The sequence below is a fragment of the Pseudoliparis swirei genome, chromosome 23 (genome assembly GCF_029220125.1).
Source record: "Pseudoliparis swirei isolate HS2019 ecotype Mariana Trench chromosome 23, NWPU_hadal_v1, whole genome shotgun sequence".
NCBI lineage: Eukaryota > Metazoa > Chordata > Actinopteri > Perciformes > Liparidae > Pseudoliparis > Pseudoliparis swirei.
The window spans coordinates 15,325,347-15,341,552 of record NC_079410.1 but is presented as its reverse complement, the minus strand read 5'-3'; the positions used below and the strand labels follow the sequence as shown (position 1 = coordinate 15,341,552).

Here is a 16,206-nt window from a genome sequence, read left to right as displayed (position 1 = left end):
CTGCGGGGGCCTTGGGTTTCCCCCAAGAGCAGTATTTCTGGGTATACGCGTTAATACGGGACATTTTTAAACTGTTTATGATTACTTTATAAGGCCAATTCCCCCCATAGGACACCCTGGCCCCGTGGCACTGCTGCAGCTGCAGCTGCTGGCAGCATGTCGTGCATTTCTGAGCATTCTGTTTTGTCATATCCAATACATAACAATACATATTGGGTTTGTGTCCATCCTTAAAAGTCATTCATTGAGGAGATTTGTCATTGTGATATCATTTTCTATTCTTCCAACACACATTCAACAATAATATAACAAGTGACCTGTTATAAAAGAGTAAATGATACTGATATCTCAAAAGACAAAAATGCACTGCAGCCACACAACATGTAGTCTTTTAAACCCAGCAGCGGGCCTGGCTATCTGCATCCATTTGTATATCCAACAGCTGCATAAAGCAATCACAACTCTTCATCATAACAACTCCTGAAATGCTCACAAATCAATCACATTTTAATACCTTGAGAATTTCCCCTTTGGATGTGTTGCCACTATACATGTCTCCTGATGCATGATGCTTGTTGGTAACAACATCTCCTCTCTGTGTCACCTGTGACCTCTTGCAACCTTCGCCTGCATGCCAATGAGACGGAGTTGTGGGAGGATAGAGCGGAGGAGAATTGAGTGTGCTTAGCAATGGCCTTCACTGGTGGAGTTCCTGTTGTTGTGGGGAGGGAGTTTCCCTCCGCACTGGCCGAGAGGAAAACGACAGAGGATGTCTTTTTCCTGGCCGACCAAGAATGCCCGGGCCTCGAGGTCTTTCCTCCTCTCATGTGGGTTTTATACAAGTTTACAGAGTTTTAATGCTAATGTGTGACCTGCTGTCCTTCTGTTTCCCTCTGGAGGGCGGCCAATGTTGCCCTGGTACATTAACATTTTGACTAAGAGGCGAGCTCAGGGGGGGAAACATTCCTCCCAGAGGCACTGGGATGTGTGCTCTTAAACACAGCGTGCACCGTCACTACAGATTGGACTACACGTCCCAACATGCTCCCCCCAGAAGGGGGCGGGGGCCATGAATCCAAGGGCCAATGGCTTTGTGTCTGAGCTTCTGTGGTTGGTGTGTTGCACGGCAGCTGTTGTCAATGGCAACAGAGGTTTTCAAGGAAGCATGAGCTGGGGCAGCTGGTAGAGGGTCCCTCAGTCCTCTACCGGGAGTCACATGATCCCCCGGTAGCCAATCTCAGCCCTCCGCCCTCCTCTCTCCCTCACTCCTTCCCTCTCATTTGCTCGCTCTGGATCTCTTTGGGTGCAGCAGGAGGGGGAGGGGAGATGGAAAGAGAGGAGGGAAGTGGATACAGAGAGGGAGGGAGGGAGGGGAGACGAGGCGAGGGGCCAGCTCACACAGGGAACGAGTGAAGGAGCTTCAAAACGTAAACGGAGAGCGGGACTCTTCCCTCCGTGCGGTTATCAAGGAGAGAGGTGAGGATCCCGCCGCAGCCGGTTTGCCCTCCAAACTCCACCCTGAGCAGCAGGAGAAGAAAAGGAGACGGGGAGAAGGACAAGTGAGGAGTGTTTGGTTTGACACACTCAGAGACACAAGGACAGACACAAGCATGCCTCTGTGGGGAGGCGTAGCCATCGGCGGCCAGGCGGCCTCGCCTGTGTGAGGGGAGCGGGACTGGATTGCTGTTGGGAATACGGAACAAGGAAAAGAAGAAGAACAAGAAGAAGAAGAAGAAACAAGGCAGACAGCCGGCTATCTCGTGCCATGACAGTGAACAGGAGGAAGGAGGCGACTCGCTGAAATCATGGACCAGGTGAGGATGGAGAGGAGGAGAGGAAGGGAGGGACTGAAGGGGAAGTGAAGGGGACCGCCCGCTTTAGTGCTCTTCCCATTCACACCTTGCCGACACAAAACACACAGAGCAGCGGCAGCATTCATAACATCCATCATCAAGGCGAAAAACTAACAGCGCAGCACGCTGCTTATCCTGCGATGTGTTTGCAGCTCCCGCCCCAGAAGAGCTATAGGTTTCACTCTGGGGGAGGGGGGCCAGCAGAGGTGCTGCCACCGGCAAGTGCCAGGCCTCTGGAGAGATGACACCGCGGAAAACATCCCCAGCGTAGATGTGCAGACTGGGCATAAGATGGACACTCCGGGAGTGGACAGAGAGAGAAACATGACAAGAGGGGTGTGGCTCAGCCTTAACATGTCAAAGGGACCGAGTCAGGATGGAGGCAGGAGACGGGATGGCATGCAACAGGGTTCCCATCAGGAGTTCATTCATTCAAAGAGGCTCAGACCAGCTGCACTCGTGTGACCGCCCTGACCCCCCTCCAGCTTACTGTGAGAGCTGCTGATGCTCGTTGCCACTTTCACCCTTTAACATCTTCAGAGACACTTTCTTTGATACTATGTGGAGAGTTTTACAGCCTCTGTGTGAGGGACGATTGCTGCTGCTGTTGGCAGGTGTGTCCAGGTTGGAGCCAGGCAACCAGCTGCTTGGTGTTGAGTGTGTGGCGAATGGTTGTAGAGGAGGAGAGAGCGCCGTGCACGCCCTCCTCGTGTCTCGCCTACGTTGCCAGTGTAAGTCCTAGTTACTGATTACCTCATCCCCTCCTTCCCTCCCTCTTTCCTTTGCGTCCTTTCCTCCTGAGGTGGAAATATTGTGATCATCAGGTTTGCCATTAAGGAGGAGGAGGAGGAGGAGGAGGAGGAGGAGGAGGAGGAGGAGGAGGAGAGAGAGATAGCAGGGGTGCCCGGGTGCCCAACCCTTCGTTTGGCTCAATAATGCATGTGGTCCATCAGGGGAACACCTCCTGTCTGTGTCCGCTCGCTCAGGTCGGGTGACGTTAGCCCCCCAGTAATAGCAGGGATGATCTCATTACTGCTGTTGGCCAGACTGTGTGTGTGTGTGTGTGTGTTTTAGGTGAACACATTTGTTGGAGGCATGCCAGGTTCTTTGCTTGTTTATGTGTTTTCTTTCTAACTCTTAACCTTATTTCCCTCAAATTGGAAGCCTCAGGCCATAAGACAGTGTGTCTGAGTCCATGGGTCATGGCCTCAGTGTTATAAACACACACACACACACACACTTTCAGTATCAGTTCAGATTTCTGCGCCAAAAAAAACAACTAGAACGGTGTAGCTTACAGCACAATGTACCTCACAGGAAACGAAAACTATTTATAAGACTGCTGAGAAAAGCTGACACAGCGTGGCCTTGGTGCAGCGCTGAGGCCGGGCCTGTGACATTTTAATAGATGGACCGTATTGTGATGTCGCGGCCAAATTTGAGTATAGCACTTCCTGTTCATCACGTGATTGTGCCGTTGTCGTTTTGTGAAGTTTTATCTGGGCTCGTGTTTCCTGCCGCGGGCCTCGGCCGGCCTGCTGCTTCCAGATGATTCTGGATACACAGCACATGCCTGAGAAGCTCCCGGCGACCTCCCTACATTTAGCAGCGTAAACATGCTGAGCGAAAGTAAACAAAGGGCATGTACCGTTACTACAGTCGTGGAGAGGCTGCACGGTTCACAGGAGTGTTTCTCTTTGTCCTCATTTTTCCGTCCCGCGCGAGGAACAGACGCACACATGTTCAGAGGCACGGCGGTCAGGAGGGCAGCGGCTCAGGGAGGAAGGAGAGGAGGCCGCTTACATAAAGCGTCTGTGAGAGGGAATCAAGGGCAGCGGTGGGACGCCTCTTTCTCTCAGAGGGATGCTGCTCTCCACGCTCTGCACTTGATGCAGCCCATCTTCGGTGGAGGTGTCTCCTTTTATACGTCTATAAAACACACGGAGTGCCACCGGGACTGTTCTCATTGCAACACCAAAAAAAACAACACTTGCGCAAGGGCGAATAAAATGCCAGAGCCGTTGTAAATCAGTTTGGCTCATTAGTGCTTTACGATCAATAGTCGTTAATGGACCTGAGCGGGGTTGCGGTGACTGCTGCTGCTGAGGCACCCTGACCGCACGGGAACAAGTGCTTCTCTCTGCTGGAACAGCGTGAAAGAAAAGGAGAGAAGTTAGTGTGAGATGATGAAAGACAGAGGTAGCGAAGAGCAACTTTCAGGGATGATGTTGCTCCTGCTGCACGAAGACGAGTGTTCCACCATCTGGGGGATCCCTGATCCTTCTGGAGGAGCCTCAGTGACGACTCCCCGGAGGCTCGGCTGGGGCGTCAAGGCGGCATACATCTAACTTTCCTATGTGTGTGTGTGTGTGTGTGTGTATACCAATGTGTGAGTGTGTGTGAGTCCCTGTGGCTCCCTGCCAGAGTTATCTTGCAAATTGTTTTGTCTGTTTCCCAAAGATGTGACTGGAGTGAGCTCAGAGCGAAGCAGCCGTGGAGGGAGATATTTTATGAGAGGGAAAGTGTGTGTGTGTGTGTGTGTGTGTGTGTGTGTGTGTGTGTGTGTGTGTGTGTGTGTGTGTGTGTGTGTGTGTGTGCGTGTGAGAGAAAAGAAAGGGTCTTATTAAGTTACAAACGAGATAGTGAGAGGGAACGTGAAAGACAACAAGTGTGGGAGAGGGAAGGACAAAGGAAAAGCCTCATGGTGGAACAGGTGGCCTAATCTGAAGCCCCACCCATTGCACCCCGGAGCCCCCTGCCTACAGCTCTCCAATCTTTGGACTCTCAGGAATTTCTTGCGCTATTGTCCTGAGCGGTAGAGCCTGAAAGACTCTCAAAGAATGAACTTTGTATGCGTATTTGCATCTAAATTGAAATTAAACGCACGTATATAAACATATATATTGATCTCCTCACCCTTGGAGAGAGCTGCGGCAGCTTCGCGGGCATTTTTTGTCCGTTTTGTCATGCAGGGAAAGCGAGATATTACAATGGAAATGAAGATGCACGCTATGGGAGAAGAGTTTAGTTATTATACCGGTTTTACATGTGGTGAGCATTTTGAGGGTCATTTGTGGGAGTTGTGGATTGTTCCTGGCAGCGATTACAAGGTCTCAGATAAAGCATGCGGTCGGAATGTGTATCAAACTGATTTGGTGCAAATGTACATATATCGGTATGCTATTTCTGTAGCTGACACACACACTTTTTTTTTGCTTGAGTAGATGATGCCAAGTGTAAGATGCGGATGCTTTTGCATGTGAAGGATGTGAGTACAGGTTTCATGTTCTTAATTCAGGCTCTATTGGATTTCCCAGGCGGGAGATAACCAAATGGTCGATGCCTGCAGGCAGACAATGAGCAAACGGTCCCGTGAAAGTAAACTAGGACACCTATCTCGAGGTGGTTAACAGCTCCTGTTCAGCTCAGGACGACTACTCTGGACCTCAACCTCAATGCACTTGAGTGGCGACTAATGAATGACTGCAGATGGCAGGGGCGATGGGGGTTCTCCAGAAGGGGTCAAAGGTCAGCCCGTGTGGTTAAAGCCCTTCCTGTCAGCAGCACTTTGCATCAGTCTGATGGCACAGAATGAGCAGGGGTGAATAGAACAAAACAGAGAGATTAGGTTTATCGGTAGCATCCGATTATGAGTCTGTTTGCTTCTGACTTGGTCCAGTTTAAGCTGATGCGTCTGTTCGGCAGAGCTCTTGGTATCCTCCGTCTTTTACATCCATAACTTGATGTCAGTCTGGAATGAACAGCTGTGCGGATGATGCCTGCTGTTTCACTACTTTTATAATTAAACAAGCCCCATAGATGCCCTACTGTTAGGGGGCACCACAGCTGCATATCAGTAATGAAACGCACGCTTAATAAACCGCCGGCCTCTTGGCCTATTTTCTATTATAACGACTGAAGATAAGAAAATTGAATTGTTTATCTAAACTACATCTGAGTTGTGATTCTGAAGATATTCCTCAGTGTGTCATCACCCCGTCCCCCTGTTTCCCCACACTGACCCAGAGTATGCGTCAGATGTCATAGTCCCTTTAAATGCTGCTCAGGCTATGCAACATTTATTTTGCCATATTTTGGGCTCAGGCTGCATGAGTATCATCGCCATAAATCCTGTTAAATCCCACTGATGGGGATCAAATGAAAAACTCACCTCATCTGAGGACGACTTTATTTTGCATTCTCCACCCTTTACCCCAGCTCACCCTGCAACCACTGTACTGAGCCCTCTTGTGGCCTCCAAGCGCAACTGCGGCTCAACTTCTATCTTTTCAGAGGGGTTTAAGGATTATCTATTTAGGGAAATCTCTGCAAATGAACAGATGGTGGTCTTTTTACAGAATTCAACCCAGAATAACAAGTTTGTTTTGCTGATGTTGACGGTGCACATTTATGTTAATTCCACATAGGAAATATATGATCATCTGTTCTTGTTGACCCACATTGATCACAGTAGGAAATGTGCAGCATTTTGTGTTATCAATGTTTGTCTACTCATTAAGATCAATGTCTTAATTCATGGACACATATACATACTTATTCTTGAAGTACTATATAAATCTGTCTTGATTCAAATTGCTATCTTTATCAGCATTATTATGCTTATTCAAAAAAAAATCTGTGAATGTTCTTTTAAATTCAGTATCTCTCTGGGTCTATATTTTGTAAATGTTTTAGAGGTGAGCAATGCCAATGTTCACTCTGGTCTAATCAATGTCTGTGATTTAGACTCAAGCATGAAGTCTAACACCAACATTACAATTACATTAGCTGACAACAGCATTTAGGCTGTGGGAAACAAATGTGACGGTTGGTTGGATGAAGACAGAGAACTTTCTGAAGGTTAAAAACCTGTCAACGTATTCTGTCCTCTAAAAGGAGCTTTAAGAACATGTCTAGACAAATTTATCTCTGAGTTTTAAGGCGGGGGAAACTGGGATTAGGATATGATCCCCCACAATAATACAGGATTATACAGTTGACTGAATTTCTGGAAGAGGTGTGGCTTGAAGTTTTGTTGTCCTAAAATCCTCTCAAGAGTATTTCATGTCAATCGGTAATCTCTGCTTATGAGACGATGAGTATTCGAATGAAGTGTATAACAGAAAGGTGTGCCTCTTCATGGAAATGATCAGCTCTAATTAGTTTCATTAAGTTAAGACTGCAGTTTAGGTTTGTTTATTCAATAAGATAAAAGTCTTATTTAGATTCAAATATCTTCATTATTTTACAGAGATTTGGCCAAGAAGGCAGCATGAGTCATATCAATACAACACAATAAATACACATATATCTCTGTAAAAACAATGTTTTTTTAAGGGCAGGAGATTAGTGTAAGTGCTTTTAATGGCATGGTAAAGACGCCTGCCCAAAAGATTCAGGTAACTGCCCGAATGAAAGCAACATTCCCAATTGATCGGAATTTAGGCAAAATAGCCTCCTGGAAACATTTTTAACATGTGTTATCAAGTCACAGGGTTTTACCAATTCACAAATCATTCAGTTGTCTATTGTCCGATGTCTATTCAGGGAATATGGCGCCTACTCTGATAATAAGTCATTCTAATTTCACGCCATTTATTTTCGGACGTCCCTGACTCATCAGTGACCAGCAGTCAAATCTGATGTAAACTGTTTTGCTGCTCCCAGATTCACTGGTTCCCGAATGTGACTTGATGAACACACGTTTTACCCTTCGAGCTCTTTTCCATTGTCCACCCACCGTGTCGCAGGAAGTGACGCCGGAGGCAGCAAGTGGAGCTGTGAAAGGTAAAGAGGCCGCAAACACATTCGGCCTCTCTGAAGTGACGGGCAGCAGGAAGGAAGCTCGCAGCGCTGCTACTGGAACTCCTATGTATTCCCCCTCACAAAGGTGGGGCTGCTACAGGGATGTCCTGAGATGTGTGCCAAGCATTTATAGTAACTATCGTTTATCGGAACAGTGGAATTCCCTGTGTGATTCACGTGTTGTTGTCTGGAGCTTTGAGCGATCGAGCGAGACGGACGGGAGACTTGAGAGAGTTGAACCGGTGGTCATCTGGGCAAACGGTGACACCTGAACTTCCACTCCTCTCCTCCTCCTCAGGCTCGCCGTATTTCCTTCTCTTTGTTCTTTTATCTCAAACGCTCCCACATGGCTGCTCTAATCAGCTTTCGCCATGTTCAAAAAAAAGTGGAAGCTCAGCTTTTCATGTTCTGGGGTGAGATAGTGTATCAGCTTGTGCTGGAAGATAGGACTTCAACTGCCTTGGAACCTTTCTGAACGATAAGCTCGCATACGTAAAACCCAGTGGAATGTTAACAGTGAGTACGTGTTGATACTGGTGTGTGTGTCAGTGGGGGGAAACCAGTGTAAAAAGGGCTGAAATGGAGGTGGAGAAAGCTCGATGCATGTCCAGCCACCAGCACTGAAGACGGCGGTCCTTGACCTGCGTGTATATGTGTGTGTTTGTGTGTTTCTGCGTTCCTGGCCTCAATGAGTCATCCCCTCCAGCCTCCCGCCCAGCACAACCTCCTTTCCGACAGCCGAGGCTCCAGCTTAGAGCTCTGTCTCTCTGCTACCGTGCAAGCCGTCGTGTCCACAGGCTCAACGTTTTATTCTGTCTGTATTACTGCGGCCTGCAGAAGAATGCGCCGGGCAGCTGCAAGAGAGACGGGGGATTAAAACCAAATGCAGCGTGGGGCGAGGCGGGGAGAGGAGACGGGTCAGCAGGTCAGCAGAGGAACACACAACACAGGGATATAAGACGAGATGCTGACTGGAAATCTAGAGGTGACCTCTTTAGGCAATATGATGAAGGTTCCTTCATGTTTTAATAAACAGGTTGAAGTTGAAGTTCTTATTGTCTCCAATCAGATTTTTGCTTGTTTTTGACTGTTTACTTTGAATCCTATATACATTACATCTTAGCGTGTCATTTCTCAAACAGTGCGTCTGTGTTTATTCTTGTTTCAGACCTCTATTGGTTTCTTTATGAACCTTGAAGCCGGCTGGAGTGGAGTAATTTATTGCAGTTTCGTCATTGTTACATTAGTGCGATGCAGTGCGGACGCTTTGTTGTTATTTAAGCTGCTCCGCATTAGCGCTCAACCACAACCAACGCACAATGTGATGGATTACACAACTTCCAGATTACTTTTCATGTCACAGGAAAATGAACAGAAAACAATGGCGACCCAAAAGAAAAAGAAGCCAACCATACATAGAAATGAAAGTGTTAAAAGCACCAAACTCTTTTCTATTATTGCTTCAAACCAGACAAGGGAGCAATCAGAATGGGTTCATGAGCAACGGTTGCACTTTAGACCCTTCTCTCATTTACATGAACATCTAAACATTTCGTGCAGCAGAGTGACAAAGCCTGTCTGTGCCGCCCGGTCAGCTGTTTCCTCCCCTCGTGCCAGTTGTCCAGCCAGACAAAGAGGACTCCTTCGGTCGTGGAGAAAGGGGGAATTTACGGCTCTAACCCTAACCCCCCTGCCCCCCATCACTACCACCACCACCACACACACTCAACCTTCCCAAAACCCCTTCAAAGGAGTGCCACAGGAGCCTCTGTGTCAACAGGCAGCCAGAGACGGAGTGTGAGACTCACAGTCGATTCACTCACATGTCTGGAGCTCCTTCGCAGCTCTCCCTCACTCGCCATCACACATCCAGGTCTCAATCACACGCCTACAGTTCATGTATGTGTTCGTACATGCTCCGCGATAAGCAGCTGGACATTACATGTTAAGCTCGAGCTCATAGTTCACATTTCTCTGGCTCCCGACTCTGACCGAGCACTCACCGGACACATTAAAAGCCCAGACAGCGATAATCTTCTTGTTGCATTTGAGACATGGATAGATAAAATGTAACTCTTTATTAAATCAGCTGAGCGAAAGAGACAGACGGAGAGAGAGAGAGAGGACTTGCACATTGTGTCATTTTTTAGAATAGAATAGAATATACACTTTTATTAATCCTTTTGGGAAATTAGTTCTCTCTTTCCATTAACCTTAGTTATTATTTAGAGCAGGGCTGCTGATGCGCGCTGGAAGCAACTGGGGGTTCAGTGCCTGCTCAAGGACACCACTCGACTGCAAACTATGGGGAGAGCGGGGATCGAACCCACAACCCTGCGGTTGCAGGACGGCCCTCTTACCCCACTGAGCTAAAGCCGCCCCTTTTGGCTCTCAGCAGCAGGAAACCGATCCAAAGCACTCTTCATTAAACACAACTGTCTCCAGTAAAGGGACCGTGTGACTCTGTTATACACTCCAGAGAGGCTCAAAGTAAATAATGTTGAAAAGATCTGGCAGCAGACTGAAACTGAGGAGATGTGAAGAATGGGGGGGGGGGAGGGGAAGGAGGTGCAGAGGGGGGTAAAGCTGGAATACATGGAGTGACCACAACTGACTAGCAGACGCTCTGTGAAGTGGCCTAGTGAGCGGGGAATGCAGGACAGGCCTGCGGATGGGGAGGTGGGAGGTGGGAGATGGGCGAGGGGGGCGCGGTCAAGCGAGTAAATAGGATGATGATTGTTTATGGGCTTGTCCGACAAGGCGCCAGGCCAAGTGTGTGTGTGTGTGTGTGTGTGATTATGTAATGGTCGAGGGGAGCTTGGGTGCTCCCTGCTCATCTCGAGGGATCGTGGCTCGTCGGACCACATCACCGTTAAGCGCTACCCAGCCGGTCACGGGGGGCGTACCCGAGGCCTGGGGCTCTGTGTCAGTGACTCAGGCTGACCCAGAGACGCAGCACGAGGGCAGGAGAGACATCAGTATGTCAGATAAAAGACACAAGTCTTTTGGTTAGAAGTGGATAGAGTTACAGCTCTTCCCCCGCATTTCAAACTCAGCATTTTGAAATATGCTAACCCACCTGCTCAGATATGACACACGACCCCTCCGACAAACACATCTCCCTCCCACCTTCTCTCTGAACCTCTCCGTCTCAGAACATCCATAACGGAAAGCTCTTTTTTTTTGCCTGACACAAATTGATGTGTAGCGTGAGCATTTATATGCACGCCATCTGGGCCAAGATGTGGTCAAACCTCGGCGCAGGAGGGGTCGGCTCACATCGGATCATTCTTCCCACAGAAAAGTGTCGGGCACAGACTGATTTATAGCATAATAGATAACACATGGGCGTGAGACAGAGGCTGCAGAGATAGATCCAGATCCAAGGTCAGAGAAGATGTGGAAAAAGGTCCAGCTGCGATAGGCCTCACGCTCCTTGACCCCCCCCCCCCCCCCCCCCACACACACACACACAAAAGCAAGCTCCGTGACCCTCAATATTTCTCAGAGGCCATCTGCCCTGCTCTCTCACCTTAAAACCCGCATACTGCTGCTGAGCCTCTCTGGGCTCTCACTCTGCCACGGTGGATTTCCAGCCAGCCGTGTGCTCTCAAAAAACAATACTTTGGGCCTCAAACGAGTGACCTGGAGGGGAGAGTTTGGATCACAAGTGGTAATTATCCGTCTCAAATGAGAGATGAGTGAAGGTCATGGCCAGGCCTTTGGCAGAGTGTCCTCTTTAAGCCTCTGGCTGGAGGTATTGTGTGTCTCAGAGCGGGCCAGATGCAGAGAGAGCAGACATGGAGGCTGAGTTGGCAGCTGCAGCTCTTGCCGTGGGAAGCCTCCTCCTATATGACTCCAGTCGGTTTCCCTATAAGCAGGCAGGCTTTCGACCAGGCTCCCTCATACTTGCACCCCTCAGAGTAATAGTATCCACATGGGCCTGCACTTGTCACAGCACCACATTTCTTCATCTTCTTCAACAGTTTTCCTTCATCTGGACTTCAACTAATATTTACACCTGCAGCACATGATCGATGCCTCAGTTATCGTGGAGCATGTACACAGTGAAGTGTGAATGTGACTTCTGGGCAGCAGACTGAGGTTCCTGCTCTCGATGAGTAACCTTCCTCTGCCTGGACGAGCCCTCTATTGATTCACATGGGCAGTGTATCCGCAGCCAAAAGGAGGCTAAAAATACAAGTTTTCCGAGAATGTGTGGTCCATTCTGTCTGGGTTTCTGACGTCTCTCAGCGAGGTACGCCTTCACGGAGCTTTGTCCATCTCTGTTGGGTCCACAGGTTTATCGTGACTCACTCTCTAAATCGGACAGTGTTAGACACTGTTTCATGATAAGGATGTGAGATGTTTCACATCTAAAGCAAACCATTTCATAAGTTTGTGGTATGAGGAAGCTTCTCAGTGTCGCCTTATAAGAGCTGCCAGTCAATCTGTTTTTTTAATCAATTCCTTGTTAAATCATTTTTTTGAAGCAACGAGGCAAGTGGGAACATTTGTTCCACCATAAAACTACAGTCAGGGTTGTTTTATACACAATTAATCAATCAATTGAGCAAATAATCGGCTGATTAATCAGTATTGAAAATAACCCCTTTCTTTTTTTACAGCATGAGATTCAACAAATGTTGAATGTACTTAAGTACACCTGCAGGTGCTGTATTTTATTTTTTTCATTGTATGCATTTTTATATTTCTACTTGAATACATTTCAAATACAGAATAGTGTCTTGTTTACTTCACTACATCTGTTTTATAGCTGCAGTTACGTTTCACATCAACAAACCTATAATAAGCTAAATAAAACTGATACTTAAAGCCTCCTGATAATAATATTGAATACAGAACTTCTACTTAGTATTGTCACACTGCAGTAATGATTAACAGATCATCTTCGGCTGATTTCCGTGTAAAACTTAATTTACATTTGATTTATTCGTCCTACATTACTATATTGTTTATAACTACACCTGTGCAGTTATTTTCAGAATGTGCATGCGCTTTCTAAATGTTTAGTTGTTCTGGTCCGTGCTTTGACTCGTGGGCAGCACTGACCCCTCCCGTCCTGCACACACATGTTTCAGCGCAGCCAGAGGGAGCCCGCACGCTGCGGGTCTGCAGGGCGGAGCGCGCAGCCGTGCCCAACGCACCTCCTGTAATTTGACTGGCTTCTCCCCCCCAGCGTCAAGTTAAACACAATGCGAGTGAAGTATTTCCGGTAAATATATCAACCATAAAAGCGTAGACTTCCTGAACAAAGATCAGGAATCATTTAGTCAATTAATACACCAAATATTTAGCCAGGCTTAATCCACATGCATGACTCCCATGAGTATTCAACAGGGATGAAAGAAGTACTCAGATATTTTACTTAAGTAACTAAAAGTATAAGTTTCCTGTATTACACTTTTACTTAGGTAAAGCACAAACAAGCCTATGCAATATAAGTATAGCACAACAATACACATATATTGTTATCCATCGCATTTATATATATATTTTTTAAATTGTGACGTATTATGCATACATAAACTACTAGGTAAAGATGGGGCTAATTTCGACTAGTTAATGCTGGGTAGCTTATTCTTTAGCCTATTAAGACATCATAATGTTGTTGTTGATGCCTATTTTGTGTTTATAATTTTGATCTGCAACGTTATACGCAGTGTTGGGCAAGTTACTGAAAATTAGTAATTAGTTACAGTTACTAGGTACTTCTTTTAAAAGTAATTTAATTACTTTACTAGTTACTGTATATCAAAAGTAATTAGTTACTAGGGAAAGTAACTTTTAAGTTACTTTTATGTCTGCTTTTTTAATGTAATGAACAGTACTGAACAGTCAAACACAATAAACATATGTTGTAGACCTATTTATTGCAATCAACAGGGCAACAGGCCTTCAAATCAAGCAGTAGTACAAAAGTCCCTTTTAATACTTAACTTAATACAAAATAACTGTCTCAGTCATTTAACAATGTTTTTTTTACCACATTAGGCCCAATGAAATAAAAGTGATTGGCCTACAGTATTAACACTAATTAAAAGAGAAAACAAAGGTGCCTTGAGGTGCTGCATATAATTGAGGGGGGGGGGGGCTCACCTGTGTGCGCGGATGTGTCGGCGTGTACGTGCTGATCTGGAGTCAGTTTGGTAGGATGTGGGTATAAATAAATTATTTCAATTAAAATATGGATTTTTATTTAAAGATATTCATGTGATTTGCATGCAAAATAGGTCTACCCGAACCAGCGGACAAAAAATTCAACCAGCGGCAACACTTCAAAAGTAGCCCAATTCCGCGGGAAAACCGCGGACCTGGCAACACTGGAAGTGGCTGTCAATCACAGTGTGGCACCGTGCATGCTGGTCGAGGGGGCGTGCCTGTGATTGGCGGAGTAGAGGGGAGGCGGGGTTAACCTGTCGGAAAACGGGAGTTAAGGGTGGTTGACGGGAACCGTTGTTGTTGACGTTCGAGCTGCTGAGCCGAGAGGAACACGCTGTCTGTGTTGGTGGATGCCCAATAAAGGGAGGATTAATAACGTCGCCCCGTCTCCGTGTCATCAGTCCATAACGTCCGAGACGTTACAATATCATTGCGCCACCAAGGTCCTGCGATGTTGGATCAGAAGCAGCTAAAGTAGCCTAGCTTGTCTTCTTGTCTGCAAGTGTTCATTTTTCACAAAAGAGAGTAACGCGAGTAACGAACTCATTTAAATTTCAGTAATTGTAACTGCGTTAGTTGATTAAAAAAATACTTCGTTACATGCTCGTTACCGCTACTTTGTAACGCGTTACTCCCAACACTGGTTATACGTATAAATAAAACATTTAGTGGAGTAAAAAGTACAATATTGGCTTCCGAAATGTCGTGGAGTAGAAGTATAAAGTAGCATAACATCGAAATACTCAAGGAAAGTACAAGTACTTCATAATTGTTCTCGTTAAATAGGCCTACTTGTAAAGCACTTGAGAAAAGTTACGTGTGACATTCCACCACTTTAGTTGAAATGTTGACACGTGCCCTCTCAGGCCTTTACTCTGAAGGCCGTGTCCTCTGACTTCCGGTGTCCCCCGTATGTTCTGTCGGCGCTGCACAGAGTTTCCAGGCAGGGCCGAGCACAGAGGGCTTTACTTATGTACAACTGACTGCGGTCGGGCGGAAGAAGAAGAAGAAGAGGAGGATGAGGAGGGGGTGAACGGCCCGAAACAACGGGAACAGAAAAGGGGCTTTTTTTTTACCCCGGGAGGAAGGAAGCTGGAGAAGAGTTGACCGTATATAAGTTCGTGTGTGACCGGAGCATTGTTCCTCTCGGAGCTGCCTCTCCTCGTTGGAGCAGCAACACATCTGCCTCTCCTCGTTGGAGCCCAACAGTCTCTGTCCGATGAATGGAGTTGCTTTTTGCCTTGTTGGAATACCCCCCTACGCGGAGAACCACGTAAGTATTCACCGACAACACACCGACACCTGGGCGTGCGTTACGGCGTCTGGCCGCGGCGCTGCTGCTGGTCAGAGAGCGTGATTTCCTAAGAGGATTAACACTAGTTTGCATAGCCACTGTGGACACGCACACGCGCGCGCACACGCGGCGACATACTGTACAGAAAGCAAATGTTGGGTCAGTGTTTTTCTGCAGCTTTTGTTCACTATTGTTGGCGGCAAATGGTGCGCAACGTGTCGGCCGCTTCCCCAGAGGGGTCCGCGGTCCCCTCCGACGCCCGGGCGGCTCCAGCCTTTTGTCCGCCTCGCGCCGCACCGGGAGGCGGGCAGGCTGTCAGTGGAGACCCGGGACGTCCCACTCAGAGATGGGTGATGGGAGAGTTCCTTCTTCTTCTTCTTCTGTTGATTTGTTCTTCTTCTTTTCTACTATTAATTAGGCACATTAGTCAAAAGAACTGTCTCTATATTGATTGCACTTCCATCCCTGTTGATGTTTTTACCCACACAAGCATCAAATAGTGCCACACACACACACACACACACACACACACACACACACACACACACACACACACACACACACACACACACAGGTGGAGGTTTCCTAAGTGGGGAAATAACAGTAAATGGAAAGGTGGGGAACGTGTGAGCATCACAAGACTTCACAGCTGTAGAAAGAAACCGTTATAACTGTGTCATAGAGCGTATCTGGATACCTTTTGGGTTTTAGAAGGACACGTCCCATCCATACCCAGTGTTTATAGTCTGCAGAGCAGTGAGATAAACCGAGTTATTGTAACTTTGTTAAAGTATACGAAGTTACTCCTGCTCTGACTCCAGGAATGTGTTGTGGAGCACTGATGTGTCAGAGTGAAGTCATGACATGTCATCCTGGGCGGTGGTCTGCTTGTCGAAGGAGGCATACGCTTTGGTATACTGGGATACTAAATCTGTCCTTCTGTACACATGACATATATTGCACCTGTCCATCCTGGAGAGGGATCCTCCTCTGTTGCTCTCCTGAAGGTTTCTAACCTTTTTTTCCCCCTGAAGGGTTATTTGGGAGTTTTTCCTGATCCGATGCGAGGTT

The 16,206-nt window shown here is 47.1% G+C and overlaps 1 protein-coding gene across 2 annotated transcripts in view; it reads left to right on the top strand.

Moving 5' to 3' along the window:
• The first annotated feature begins 1,444 nt into the window (after positions 1-1,444).
• The window catches only part of arhgap23a (Rho GTPase activating protein 23a), a 64,748-nt gene continuing 49,986 nt past the window's right edge, over positions 1,445-16,206 (top strand). The window contains exon 1 of one of the 2 annotated variants that reach the window (XM_056406699.1): positions 1,445-1,814. In XM_056406699.1, the coding sequence (XP_056262674.1) occupies positions 1,806-1,814 (9 nt within the window). In that variant the 5' untranslated portion in view covers positions 1,445-1,805. Of the gene's footprint in view, positions 1,815-14,863; positions 15,115-16,206 lie in introns of those variants that run through there. The other variant, XM_056406697.1, reaches the window with a different exon arrangement.